This window comes from Oryx dammah, unplaced genomic scaffold (genome assembly GCF_014754425.2).
Source record: "Oryx dammah isolate SB20612 unplaced genomic scaffold, SCBI_Odam_1.1 HiC_scaffold_5, whole genome shotgun sequence".
Taxonomy (NCBI): Eukaryota; Metazoa; Chordata; class Mammalia; order Artiodactyla; family Bovidae; genus Oryx; species Oryx dammah.
In genome coordinates this window covers 30,095,969-30,111,055 of record NW_024070189.1, presented here as the reverse complement: position 1 = coordinate 30,111,055, position 15,087 = coordinate 30,095,969, and the positions used below count along the sequence as shown (strand labels likewise).

The window sequence follows — 15,087 nt, the reverse complement described above, 5'->3', positions numbered from 1 at the left end:
GCACCCCAGAGTTCACTGCAGCACCACCAGCCAGGACATAGAAGCAACCTAAATGTCCATCAGCAGAGGAATGGATAAAGATATGGAACATATATACAATGGAATGTTACTCAGCCATAAAAAGAACAAAATAATGCCATTTGCAGCAATGTGGATGGACCCTAGAGATTGTTATACTGAGTAAAGTTAGACACAGAAAGACAAATATTATTTGATATCACTTGTATGTAGAGTCTAAAAAACAATGATACAAATGAACTCATTTGCAACACAGAAACAGACTAACAGACTTTGAAAGCAGACTTGTGGTTGCTGCAGGAAAACATGGGAGGGAGGGATAAATCAGAAGCTTGGTGGACTGGCCCCAGGGCAGCCAGAGGCAATGGAAAACCAGGGAAGCCCTCTGTTCCTGAGCGTCCTCCAACATCGGCTCCAGCCTCTCTCAGACCCTCTTGCAGCAGGGCCTTTGCCTCAGCCCCGGGCTTCACATTGACCAACACCCAACGGCCCATGAAGGTTTACACACTCAACGAGGGCCAGCAGTGAGACAGCCAGGGCTCAGGGCATATCTTCCAGTTGTGTGGAGATGCTGGAGGGCATGTCCCTGCTAGTTATGGCCTGACAAAATGTGGTCCACTGGAGAAGGGAATGGCAAACCACTTCATTATTCTTGCCTTGAGAGCCCCATGCAGAGTATGAAAAGGCAAAGAGATATGGCATTGAAAGATAAGCCTCCCCAGGTTGGAGGTCTCCAATATGCTACTGGGGAAGAACAGAGAAATAGCTCAGAAGAATGAGGCTGGGCCACAGCAGAAACAACACCCAGTTGTGGACAGAGGACAAGATGGTTGGATGGCAACACCGACTCAAAGACATGAGTTTGAGTAAGCCTGGCATGCTGCAGTCTGTGGGGTCTCAACTGAACAACAACTGGTGGTGAAAGTAAAATCCGATGCTGTAAAGAACAATATTTCATAGGAACCTGGAATGTTAGGTCCATGAGTCAGGGTAAATTGGATGTGGTCAAACAGGAGATGGCAAGAGTGAACATCAGCATTTTAGGAATCAGTGAATTAAATGGACGAGAATGGGCGAACTTAATTCAGATGACCATTATATCTACTACTGTGGGCAAGAATCCCGTAGAAGAAATGGAGTAGTCCTCATAGTCAACAAGAGTCTGAAATGCAGTACTTGGGCATATTTCCAAGGCAAACCATTCAACACCACAAAAATCCAAGTCCATGCCCCAGCCACTAATGCTGAAGTTGGACAGTTCAATGAAGACCTACAAGACTTCCTAGAGTTAACACCAAAAAATGATGTCCTTTTCATCACAGGGGACTGGAATGCAAAAGCAGCAAGTCAAGAGATACCTGGAGTAACAGGCAAGTTTGGCCTTGGAGTACAGAATGAAGCAGGGCACAGGCTAACAGATTTGCCAAGAGAATGCACTGGTCATAGCAAACACCCTCTTTCCAACAACAATGACTCTATACATGGACCTCACCAGATAGTCAATACCAAAATCAGACTGATTATATTTTTGCAGCTGAAGGTGAAAAAGCTCTATACAGTCAGCAAAAACAAGACCTGTTGATGACTGTGGCTCAGGTCATCAGCTCCTTGTTGCAAAATTCAGACTTAAATTGAAGAAAGTAGGGTAAACCACTATAACCTAAATCAAATCCCTAACAATTATACAGTGGAGGTGACAAATAGATTCAGGAGACTAGATCTGGTAGACAGAGTGCCTGAAGAACTATGGATGGAGGTTCGTAACTCTGTACAGGTGGTAACCAAAACCATCCCCAAGAAAAAGAATTGTAACAAGGCAAAGTAGTTGTCTGAGGAGGCCTTACAAATAGCTGAGAAAAGAAGAGAAGTGAAAGTCTAAGGAGAAAGGGAAAGATATAACCAACTGAAGGCAGAGTTTCAGAGAATAGCAAGGAGAAATAAGAAAGCCTTCTTAAGTGAATGATGCAAAGAAATAGAGGAAAACAATAGAATGGGAAAGACTAGAGATCTCTTCAAGAAAATTAAAGATACCAAGGGAACATGCAAACTTGGGCACAATATAGAACAGAAGCAGCAAGGACCTAATAGAAGCAGAAGAGATTTAGAAGCAGCAAGAATTCATAGAAAACTGTACAAAAAAAGCTCTTAATGACCTGGATAATCATGATGGTGTGGTCACTCACCTAGAACCAGACATCCTGGAGTGTGAAGTCAAGTGGGCCTTAGGAAGCATTTCTATGAACAAAGCTAGTGGAGGTGATGGAATTCCAGCTGAACTATTTCAAATCCTAAAAGATGACGCTGTTAAAGTGCTGCACTCAATATGCCAGCAAATTGGGAAAACTCAGCAGTGGCCACAGGACTGCAAAAGGTCAGTTTTCATTCCAATCCAAAAGAAAGGCAATGCCAAAGAATGTTCAAATTACCATACAATTGCACTCATTTCACATGCTAACAAAACTGTGCTCAAAATCCTTCAAGCTAGGCTTCAGCAGTACATGAACTGAGAACTTGCAGATGTACAAGTTGGGTTTAGAAAAGGCAGAGGAACCAGAGAACAAATTGCCAACATCTGTTGGATTATAGAAAAAGCAAAGGAATTTGCCGGGGTCCAGCCCCGGTGGATCCAGGGTAATTCGAAGGGGAGACGGAATCGGCATCCTAGGAAAAAACTTATTTAATTACAGATATAAAGAGAGATTAGAAAAGAATAGTGTAGTAGGAAAATTAGTGGAGAAAAAGATGCTGAATAACTTGGTTTATGTGGAATACCAATAAAACTCCAAGACAAGGAATTTGCACCACCTACGTAGGCCACAGGCGCCTTTCCATTCTCCCGAAGGAGAGGAGACACTGAGGGCTCCCCGGTCCGATCTTAGAAGCCCAGGCAAAATTAGCAGGCTTGGTGAGTACCCACATTCCAGATGGGAATTCAGCCAGAAGGGGAAAGAAAGAATGACACAGGGGAATCAGTCTTTCCAGAAACTGATCCGATTTATTTTCGGGTTTGCTTATATAGTTTTTGTTATACATAGGGATGAATACAGAGTCACGCGGCGTCAGCAGACCTGACCCTTGTCACAATCAGGTGCTTCATATAAAATTATACAAAGGTCTTAGAGGTTTTACATCATCTTCTGGCCATGAGGCCTGCTGACATTTTATGGCCCTTTCTGATAACAGTCAGTCAACCAGAAAACTTATTTTTTCCAGGGGTGATTTTTTCTGAAACCAGGTGCCACCCTCCAAATAAAGTTGCATTCCTATAGGGTGAGGGTGTAGTGGGTTACAATCAAGAAAGGAACTTACTTAGCCTAAGGTTTAACATGATTAATCTTAAAGGTTAATACTTATTTCTCCTTTATGCTAGTTATATTCATTATAAGGGCAGGGAATATGGAGATTTAGCAGCAAATATTGGCTCAACAAATGAAAAACCCTTCACCAATATGATTTCTAATCAACCCACTATACTATACTAATAATTTTCTAACTTCTCAAAAGAGTCTGTATTTAGAAAGTTTTAAAGCATCTCATGCCTCTCACAGTTGGGAGGCTGTAAACAATCACATGTGGCTGGACGAACCTGATCAGGCAGGCTAGAGAACCTTCAGAGGAGTTTGTAAGTTGAAACACTCTTGTCACGCCCAGGAATTTTTATTAACTGGAGCTTCAAGTTAACTCCTTCTCCGAGAAATGGTGATGGGGGAACAGCCCCCCGTAAAGTCAGAGGTATAGGTGAGAGCATAAAACAGACTCTGGTTTTGGGGGTAGATGCTCGGGAACAGGGGGTTTCCTGAGGCTCAATCCCGCCTTTGCGTATACCAAAGCCTCCTTCCTCATGACCTTTGCCATGGGCGGAGTTCCTCACGCTGGCTCCCGGGAGGAATTCCAGAAAAACATCTACTTCTGCATCATTGACTATGCTAAAGCCTTTGACTGTGTGTATCACAACAAACTGTGGAAAATTCTTAGACAAATGGGAGTACCAGATCAACTTACCTGTCTCCTGAGAAACCTGTTTGCAGGACAAGAAGCAACATTTAGAACTACACATGGAACAATGGACTGGCTCAAAATTGGCAAAGGAGTATGTCAAGGCTGTATATTGTCACCCCGCTTATTTAACTTATATGCAGAGGACATCGTGTGAAATGCTGGGCTTGATGAAGGTGGAATCAAGATTGCCAAGAGAAATGATTATCAACAACCTCAAATATGCAGATGATACCACTTTAGTGGCAGAAAGTGAAGAGGAAGTAAAGAGCCTCCTGATGAAGGTGAAAGAGGAAAGTGAAAAAGCTGGCTTAAAACTAAACATTCAAAAAACGAAGATCATGGCATCTGGTCCCATCACTTCATGGCAAATAGATGGGGGAAAGTGTGGAAACAGTGACAGATTTCATTTTAATTTTCTTGGGCTCCAAAATCAGTGCAGATGGTGACTGCAGCCATAAAATTAAAAGATGTTTGCTCCTTGAAAGAAAAGTTATGACAAATCTAGACAGTGTATTAAAAAGCAGAGACATCACTTTGCTGACAAATGACAAAGGTCCATCTAGTCAAAGCTATCTATGGTTTTCCCAGTAGTCATGTACATATGTGAGAGTTGGACCATAAAGAAGGCTGAGTGCTGAAGAATTTAATGCTTTCAAACTGTGGTGCTAGAAAAGGCTCTTGAGAGTCCCTTGGACAGCAAGGAGACCAAGGAAGTCAATCCTAAAAGGCATCGACCCTAAATGTTCACTGGAAGGACTGACGATGAAGCTCCAATACTTTGGCCACATGATGTTAAGAGTCAACTCACTGGAAAAGACCTTGATGCTGGGAAAGATTGAAGGCAGGAGAAGGGGACAACAGAGGATGAGATGGTTAGATGGCATCATCAACTCAATGGACCTGAGTTTGAGCAAACTCCAAGAGATGATGAAGGACAGGGGAGCAAACTCCAAGAGATGATGAAGGACAGGGAAGCGTGGAGTGCTGCAGTTCATGGGGTTGCAAAGTCAGACACAACTTAGCAACTAACTAGCAACTACTATATATAAAATGGGCTTCCCTGGTGGCTCTGCCTGCAATGCGGGAGACCTGGGTTCGATCCCTGGGTCAGGAAGATCCCCTGGAGAAGGAAATGGCAACCCACTCCAGTATTCTTGCCTGGAAAATTCCATGGACAGAGGAGCCTGGTGGGCTACAGTCCACAGGGTCGCAAAGAGTCGGACACAACTGAGCAACTTCACTTTAATATATAAAATAGGTAATCAACAGGGACCTACTGTATAGCACAGGGAACTCTACCCAATATTCTGTAATAACCTCTATAGGAAAATAATCTGAAAAAGAATGAATATGTGCATATGGAGAACTGAATCAGTTAGCTGTACACCTGAAACAACACTGTAAATCAACTATATTCCAATATAAAATAAAAACTAAAGTAAAAAAAGAATATATATGTATCTACGTACGTAACTGAATCACTTTGCTATACCTGAAACTAATGCAACACTGTAAATCACTAAACTTCATTTCTTTAAATGTTATCCTGAAATAATAATAAAACCCTGACAGTAAATGAAAAAAGATATAAATTTGTACAGGGATATTCATAATAGCATCATCCATAATAGTAAAAAAAAAAAAAAAAGTGTAAACTACCCAAATATCCATTAAGTGATGAATGAATAAACAAAATGGGATATATCCAAACAACAGAATATTGATCCATAAGTAATAATAATATACTGATACATGCTACAACATGGATGAACCTTGAAAATGATGTGCTAATCAAAAGAAGCCAGACGTGAAAGGCCACATGTTTTTTTATTTCATTTATATGAAATATCCAGAAAAGGCAAATCCGTGGAGACTAGAAAGCAGTGGTGGTTGTCAGGGACTGAGGGGAAAAAGAATGCAGAATGCCTACTAATCGTGATGCAGTTTTTGAGGGGATGATGAGCATGTTTTAGAATTCATGAATTCCAGAAATGATGATTGTACAACATTGTGAATGTAACTGGAAGCCACTGAATTGTGCACTTTAAAATGATGAGTTTTATGTTACATGAGATTTACCTCAATTTTTTAAAAAAAGTAGAGGATTTATGGATGGATTAGACATGGAGAGTGAGAAAGAATTGGTCCAGGATGGTAGCTGAAAGGATGGAGTTACCATAATCAAGGAAGGCTACTGTGACAGATGTGGAGAGGAAGACAAGGAGCTGAGGTTTGGACAGAGGCTGGGCATTGAGAGAGAAGTCCTAGATGGGGACATAAATTCTGGAGTTGGCATCAGCATGCAAGTGATACTGAGGTGCAAATAAAACATGTCCCGGGGCTTCCCTGGTGGCTCAGTGGTAAAGAATCTGCCTGCCAGTGCAGGGGACACGGGTTCAAACCCTGATCCAGGAAGATCCCACATGCTGTGAAGCAGCTAAAGCCCACATGCCACAACTGCTGTGCCTGTGCTGCAGAGCCCGGGAGCTGTGTGCCCTAAAGCCTGCACTCTGCAGCAAGAGGAGCCACTTCAAGGAGAAGCCTGAGCACTGCAACCAGAGAGTCGCTCCCACTCACCACAACTAGAGAAAAGCCCAAGCAGAAGACCCAGTGCCCCAAAAGTAAATAAATGATTTAAAAACAAACATGTCCTTATATGAATCCTTTTGTATATAATCAAATAATGGACAAGTGTTTCTATAGGCATTCTCCTCTCCATTAAGGCACCATGTGAAAATGATAAGGTGCATTTTTGCTAACTCTGAGTATATTTAGGGTGATCTGGCTTAGAATGTAGATGGGGCTAGGGATAGAATGTATGGGTATGACATGATAAATATAGCTAAAACTGATGTATGTTTTCCATCCTGGAGTTTCCATCATAAGAGAAAAAAAATGTTTTCCTCTTATATCTCTATGAGACAATAGGTATTCACTAAATGTACTAATCATTTCATGATGTAAGTTAAATCATGCTGTATAAAATTATACGGTTCTGTATGTCAATATTATCTCAAACTTGGAAGGCAAAAAAAATGGTTTTGAGGGCCCGGAGACTGGACTAGATCACCATGTCTGGGAAAAAGAGAGTGGAGAAGAAGTTCACAGACTGCGTCTAGGACATCCCAGCATTCAGAGCAGAGAGATGAGGAGGAACCAAAGAGGGACAAGACGTGGCCACAAAGGTGGGAGAGGGACAACAAGACAGTGTGTTGTCCACAAGGCTAAAACAGAGAGAGATGCAGGAGCGTTCAGCTTGTCAAAGACTTCTCATAGGTCAAAGTAAGATGAGGACCACAGTCAGCATTGGACTTAGCCCATGGAGGTCATGTATGACCTTGACAAGTGTTGTTTTAATGCATCTTTGGGAGCAAAGCCTGATTGAAAGGAGAGAAATGGGAGTTCCTGTGTCTAGAGAATTATTTTGAGTTTGAGAGGTTCTTATAAAGGGGGTGAGACACGTATGGTGGCTAAAGGGAGAAGGACGGCCAAGAGAGGAATTTTAAAGGCGCGTACTTAGTGGCATGTTTGTATGTTGATGGGGTGACCTGTTACACCAGCGGAGGTTTTTTTCCAGCAGCTCATGTGGAGTAACAGAAGGAAAGTGAGAATATGGGTACTAATGCTGGTAGGCTGGTAAATATGATGAGCGTTTATGGAAATTCCCCCCAACAGCATCAGTTTTCTCAGGTAGGAATTAAAGGTCAGCTGCTAGAGTGAGGAAGGTGTGGGATGTTTTAGGAGAGATGAGAAGTAGCCAATCACCCAGGAGAATGGGAGAAGGACTGAATGGAAAAAGGGGATATGGTCAGGTTACCAGGCATCAGGAAGGCACAGCTGAGGTTCACAGTCAGGAATTTAACACCAGTCAGTGTGGCTTCGTTCATCTCTGCTGCCACATTCAGCTGCAACAGGGGCAAACAGGAGCCTTCCATGATTTCACCAAGCAAGTGTGATGAAGTGAGAAAGAGGCAAAGGATCTGAGAACATACACAAGGGAACGACTCTAATGACTGACCGTGGAATGCACGCTACGTAAGAAGGGAAGACAAACGAAGAAGCTGGGGGATGGGAAAAGTAGTTTAGGTTGGGTTGAAGGTTCTAGGGAAGGGAGACATTCTGGGAGTTTGAGGCGTGAGGTTACAAAAAAAGAGTAAACTAGAGAGAGTCCAGGCAGTGGTCAGAGGGTGATGTCTAGGAAATTGAGGTAGAATTGCTGATGATCACAAGCTCCAAAGGATGAGCAGGAGAGTTAGTAAGTGGAGGATCACCAAAACACTAAGAGGCCAGGATACTGGAAGGCTTGACTGCTTGTATAATTAAATCACGAGGAAGGAATTCAGGAATAGAGATGGAGCGTGACAATGGAGCCGACCCAACCCTAGGCCTTAGCTGCTGCTGCTGCTGCTGCTGCTGCTAAGTCGCTTCAGTTGTGTCTGACTCTGTGCGACCCCATAGACAGCAGCCCACCAGGCTCCCCCATCCCTGGGATTCTCCAGGCAAGAACACTGAAGTGGGTTACCATTTCCTTCTCCAGTGCATGCAAGTGAAAAGTGAAAGTGAAGTCACCAGTCGTGTCTGACTCTTAGCGACCCCATGGACTGCAACCGACCAGGTTCCTCCATCCATGTGATTTTCCAGGCAAGAGTACTGGAGTGGGGTGCCATTGCCTTCTCCACTAGGCCTTAGCAGGAAAGGGCAATTATATTCTGAGCACAGATGAGCTCTCTCTTGACCTCTGTTTGAAGAGTAGATAACTGAGGAAAGGGTCTCAGGAGCCAGGTGACTCTCTGCATTGCATACACTGAGGGACCCCCCCCCCTTTCATAATGAACCAGGCTTGGTGCAGCAGGCCCTGCCTGGAGGTCCTGCACAGTGTTAATCATCACATCTACACATTTCTGATCATTGTATCTCTAGCTTCTAAGCACATTGACTGGCCCATCAATACTGAAGTACTTGCCAAATGAAGGAATTCATTGTGACTGAACAAGCCACGTGCCAGGCACCATGATAAGCCCTCCACGTGAATTTTCTCCCTCAACCTTCACGACAGCCCAGTGACATTAGTAGTTTATATCTGATGAACCTGAAGTTGAGAGAGAGCCAGGAACTTGCCGAAGGTCACACAACATGGGCATCCAAAGGGAGATCTAGCTTACTCCAGCACTGTCCTAAATCACCACGTGGAGGGGGGTTTGGGGTCAACTGACCAAGTCTGGGAGGACATCTGTTTCCTAGAGCCCCGGTAAAGCAGCTGTAGGTCCAGACCAGGACACCCTCACGGGCTCTTGCCTCCCTCTCCTGCTGGACTTCATACTCAACATCCCACTTTATTTCATTCTCTCTCCAAGATCCCCTCTGGCTTTCTACCCATCGTGATTTCAGAAGTCTTTATTTCTGTTTCCACCATAGATGTGAAAAGCTGGCTTGTGATGTTTGGATTTCAGCTCAGCAACATAATTCCTGGCTTCCCAAGAGCCAAAATGTATTTCGTGCCTCCGCCCTATGAATTGTCAGAGAGTCAAGCAAGTGAGAGCGGACAGGTAAGCGGAGGTCCCTGCCAAGAATCCGAAATACTGTCATCATTCCCTCTGGCAAACAGAACCATGTTGGGGCCAAGGACATGTCAGTAGCAGCAGAAAACATTGGAGCTGGGTATAAAAGGGGCATGAAACCTGGTGGCTTCACAAGACAGCAGACATCAGTGCTGTTACTTGTCTGGCACAGCACATATTTCTTCCCAACCTCAATTATTACCTTAATTGTGGTATCATTATCTGTTCCGTGTATACCCTTGAGTCACTCCTTGATTAACAACAGCACTGAGAAATCTAGCAGCAACCTACCATCTGCACTGCCTGTAAGATCATAACCCTTTTGGCTTTTATGGGACGTAATAAAACGGTGGTTTGCAGTTTCTGTCCCATTAAAGAACATTTTTATGCCTCACATAAAGTCTCAGCGTTTTATGGCCCAAACATATACAGATTGAGTTTTCAGAACATAATCTGTGCTTGGGTTTCTTGGTGATGACCGAGAGGTGGTCAGTTTCAATTTGGGTGCAGCTGAGACCGCGGCCACAATTGGATGGGAGGGGTAGGCATCTGCGTTTGGATCTCTCCCGCTGCAGAACCCATGCTTGGCACAATCAACCTCTGAAAGGTCTCAGCTGCTCTGAATAATTGTCCAGACTGTCACTAGAGAGAGACCAGGAGGAACTGCCGGGTAATTGAGAACAGTGTTCTCACAGTTCTGCCCCGTGGGGACCACTCACTGGATGAATAGCCATCATTTCACTCATTTATCTAAGTGCCGTTACCTCCCCAGCACAGCCTCCTCCATTATCCCAGCCTGTCCCCCAACCACCATTTGAGACGAGTTGTAATTTGTGAGTAGACAACTCAAGGCCAAGGAGATAATGGGGATTTCGTCCCCCTGCAGAAGCAGGGCTAGGATCCAAAGCAAATGGCTCAAAAAGCCCAGGGATATTCCCTCTGGCCCACAAAGCCGGAATCTCTTTAGCCTGGTGCTTCTCAAACATTCATATGCATGCAGACCAGGTAGAGGGTCTTGTTAAGATGCAGCTTCTGACTCAGGTCAGGAGGGAGGCCCAAGATTCTAGTCTTTGCTAACAGGGAGGGTCCTGGTGATGCCTCAGTTCCTAGCCAGACTTGGAGTAGCACAGTGCCAACTCAAGGAAGTTAATGGACATCCCCTTCTGGAGCTGGTAGCCATTCCCTCCTCCAGGGGACCTTCTCAACCCAGGGATCGAACCCAGGTCTCCTGCATTGCAGGCAGATTCTTTACCACCTGAGCCTCCAGGGAAGCCCCTATATATGTATAAGGCAGCTGCTAAACCATCACCGGGCCAAATGACTCTCTCTCCTGCAGTGATGGAGAGACATGGTAAGTGGGTAGGCCGGGGTATAGATGCTGGTCAGGTATTATACCTCTGCACCCCCATTTACAGTTACAAGGTGGGAAGACCATACCATCAGAGCACTGGAAACAAGCCAGCCTGTCCTAGTTCCAAAAGGTAGGGCTCTCTTAGTTCTGATCATGACAGACGCCAGACGTATTCTTGCAGGGGTGTCCCAGCCTTCCTCTTTCTGACCCAGCCCCTGCCTGCACAGGGTGGGCCCAGCCCACCCCCTCAGCTCTCTGTGTCTCTTCTGCCCACAGCTCATTACAGGTGTCCAGCAGACAACCGAGAGGCACAACCAGGCCTTCCTGGCTCTTGAAGGACAGGTCATTTCTAAGAAGCTCCACGCCAGCATCCGCGAGAAAGCAGGCCACTGGTTCGCCACCACCACGCCCATCATCGGCAAAGGCATCATGTTCGCCATCAAGGAGGGGCGGGTGACCACCGGCGTGTCCAGCATCGCCAGCGAGGACAGCCGCAAAGTGGCGTCTGTGCTGAACAACGCCTACTACCTGGACAAGATGCACTACAGCATCGAGGGCAAGGACACCCACTACTTCGTTAAGATCGGCTCAGCCGACGCCGACCTGGTCACCCTGGGCACCACCATCGGCCGCAAGGTGCTGGAGAGCGGGGTGAACGTGACCGTGTCGCAGCCCACGCTGCTGGTCAACGGCAGGACTCGAAGGTTCACCAACATCGAGTTCCAGTACTCCACGCTGCTGCTCAGCATCCGCTACGGCCTCACCCCCGACACCCTGGACGAAGAGAAGGCCCGCGTCCTGGACCAGGCCAGGCAGAGGGCACTGGGCACGGCCTGGGCCAAGGAGCAGCAGAAAGCCAGGGACGGCCGCGAGGGCAGCCGCCTGTGGACGGAGGGCGAGAAGCAGCAGCTGCTGAGCACGGGCCGCGTGCAGGGCTACGAGGGCTATTACGTGCTTCCCGTCGAGCAGTACCCTGAGCTGGCGGACAGTAGCAGCAACATCCAGTTTTTAAGACAGAACGAGATGGGAAAGAGGTAACAAAATCGTCTGCTGCCATTCCTCGCCTGGATGGCTCAGCGGGAGTCACTGTTATCTCCTCTCCTAAGGAGATGAAGACTTAACCGGGGCACTAAAGGCCGGGCTGCTTTAGGAGACCAAGTGGCAAGAAGGCTCACATTTTTTGAGTTCAAATGCTACTGTCCACACAAGAAGTCCCACCTCCTGGAGTAGACTAAAGCCCGGCGGCAAAATTCCTGAGGAAAAATAAAAAACACAAACGAAACACAAAAGAGACGAATGGACAAACACACAACCATGTTCCAAGTTCCCCTAAAATAATGACCCACTTGTTCAGGGTCTACGCAGCCAAGAGACGGAAAAAGACGCAAAATGTTCAAAAGAAACGAGAACATACATATGCACACAGGAAACAAACAAAATACACACACACACACACACACACTGACCGAGAAACAGAGACGTGAAGATGAGAAGGCCTCATGTTCTATTACCTCACTCATTCACACGTGAGCGACACACAGACATCCGTGAGGGCCAGCATCCCAGGACCAGCTAAGGACCACGATTCAGACTGCTCGTTGGATAGATAACTACAGACGTTTTCGTTTAAACAAATACAGGTGCATTTAAACCACGACTTTGGGGGTGATTTGTGTGTAGCGACTGGGGAGGGGGGGATAAAAGTGAAAGAGTGAGCACTGGAAATAACTTTTTAAAGAAAAAAAAATAGAAAAACACAAGAAAAAAAAAGGAAATTAATATCGAAAATCGAAGCGAAATAATACCGTTCAGCACTTAACTCTCAGGTCCTGATTTAGTCTGGCCTGAGCTAATTTATTTGAGCGCAGAGTGTAAAATTTAATTCCAAGGGTGGCTATAATCACTACAGATCAATTTCATACTTTTGTCTTTGAAGATTCCATTGTGGACAGTAATACGCAGTTACAGGGTGTAGTCTGTTTAGATTCCGTAGTTCGTGGGTATCAGTTGCAGTAGAGGTGTGGGCATCGTGACACTCTTTTGCTAAACGGGCACCACTTCAGATCACCCTGTACATAACCTAAGCCTCGAGGCACAATCACTGTTTGAGATTTACAATTATTAGTGTGTTTGTTTGGTCCAGAAACTGAGACAATCACATGACAGTCACCACGAGGAGAGAAAATAAAAAATTTTAAAAACCCACAAAAAACAAGAAAAAAAAAATGTTTAAAAAAAAACCATAAAAAAATGTCTAATAAGAACTTTGGTACAGGAACTTTTTTGTAATATACATGTATGACTTGTTCATCGAGTTTTTATATTAATTTTAATTTGCTGCTAAGCAAAGACTAGGGACAGGCAAAGATAATTTATGGCAAAGTGTTTAAATTGTTTATACATAATAAAGTCTCTAAAACTCCTGTGGACACTGGTCTTCTGTGGAAATGCTTTGCGGTGAGTGCAAAGGTCGAAAGTTCTGGAGAAAAGGGTACGTGTGCATGGTTGGTCGCTGTTACGTCCGATGCTTAAGACCCCACGGACTGCAGCCCGCCAGGCTCCTCTGTCCGTGGGATTCTGCAGGCAAGAACACTGGAGTGGGTTGCCATTCCCTTCTCCAGGGGATCTTCCCAACTCAGGGATCGAACAGGTCTCCTGCATTACAGGCGGATTCTTTACCATCTGAGCCACTAGAGAAGCCGGAGGAAAGAGGGATCTTGTCAAGATGCTCAGGCAGATATGGACTTTTGAACTTCGGGGGAGTCTTCGTTAGAGGCATCCCCTGTTCTCCAAGCTTCTCTAGAGTGATCTCTCGCAACATCTGCAGCCCCACTCTGCATGGAGCAGAGATGAGGAGAGTGTGGGCCTGAGACAAGTGGGTGGTGAAGACCCTCAGGCCCACTGGTGCCTGGATGGTTCCTCCAGTACTCCTGGGACAGTCAGCCTTCTGCCTGCTGCCACATTCTAGTTCTAGAAGGTGCTGCCAGGAAACTGAAATCAAACACAGTTGTTCCCGTGGGAGACCTGCATGTGTCTGTGTGGCTCTGTGTGTATGCGCATATGTGTAGATTGTCCTCCACACTAGATCACTTTACCCCAGAACTTGCAAACTTCAGGCAACCAAAGTCAGAAGACCTTTTTTTTTTTTTTTAATAAAAGTTATTTTTTTTCTTTTTCCCAAACTAAACTTTTATTTTGTATTGGTGTATAGTCAATTAACGATGTTTTGGTTGTTTCAGGTGAATAGCAAAGGGACTCAGCCATACATATACATCAGAAGAACACTTATGATTTGGATGAACTTTTCCCCACCAGTCCCACAGTCAGAATAGTAATACTATCATTAACAGCTCATATATTTATTAATGCTTGTTGCATGCCAAGAACAGTGTTTGCAACCCCATAGACAGTAGCCCACCAGGCTCCTCTGTCCATGAAATTCTCCAGGCAAGAACATTGGGAGTGGGCAGCTATTCTTTTCTCCAGGGGATCTTCCTGACTCAGGGATTGAACCCAGGCCTCCTACATTGCAGGCAGATTCTTTACTGTCTGAGCCAACATGGAAGCCCCATTTTTTGATATTGACTACATGCCAAGAAGAGAGCTAAGTGCTCTACACACAATATTTTCATTCAATTCTTTTTTTTTTTTTTTCATTCAACAGCATTATTCTGAGAGCTTACTATATGCTAGACCCTATGCTAAATTCTGGGGATAAAGGAGGTGACATGAATAGGGGCATTAATCTCATGAAACTTACAGTCAGGGATGCAAACAGACAACAGTCAAGTAGTTACACTATAAAGTAAAATGACAGGGGTCAATACCAAGAAGGAGAGATTTACAAAGTTATAAAAGCACTTAACTGGGGATGTAGCCTAGACTGAGAATGCGAAGGAAGTTACTGAGATTTGAAAGTTGAGGAGTTAGCCTGATGAAAAGAAGTGAACACATCCCAGACCCAGAGAACAGTACGTGCAAAGGGACAGTGGTCACACTGTCAGGCCAGAAAACAGAAGAGGCTTTCAAGGTTCAGAAAACACCCTAATTAAAGACTTTTTTTTCTTTTTTTTTGGTATTACAAACAGGGAGTCTGCTTTAATCTCATCAACAAGTTCTCTGAATGTGGTGTGACCAGGCAGGGGAGCTGATGCAATCATC

General features: G+C 45.0%; 1 protein-coding gene across 1 annotated transcript in view; it reads left to right on the top strand.

The window, feature by feature from the left end:
* Positions 1–13,355, top strand: part of TENM2 (teneurin transmembrane protein 2) — a 761,851-nt gene extending 748,496 nt beyond the window's left edge. The window contains exons 26-27 of the mRNA XM_040239453.1: positions 9,433–9,563; positions 11,203–13,355. Coding sequence (XP_040095387.1) covers positions 9,433–9,563; positions 11,203–11,964 — 893 coding nt within the window. The 3' untranslated portion in view covers positions 11,965–13,355. The remainder of the gene's footprint in view (positions 1–9,432; positions 9,564–11,202) is intronic.
* The last annotated feature ends 1,732 nt before the right edge of the window (positions 13,356–15,087 follow it).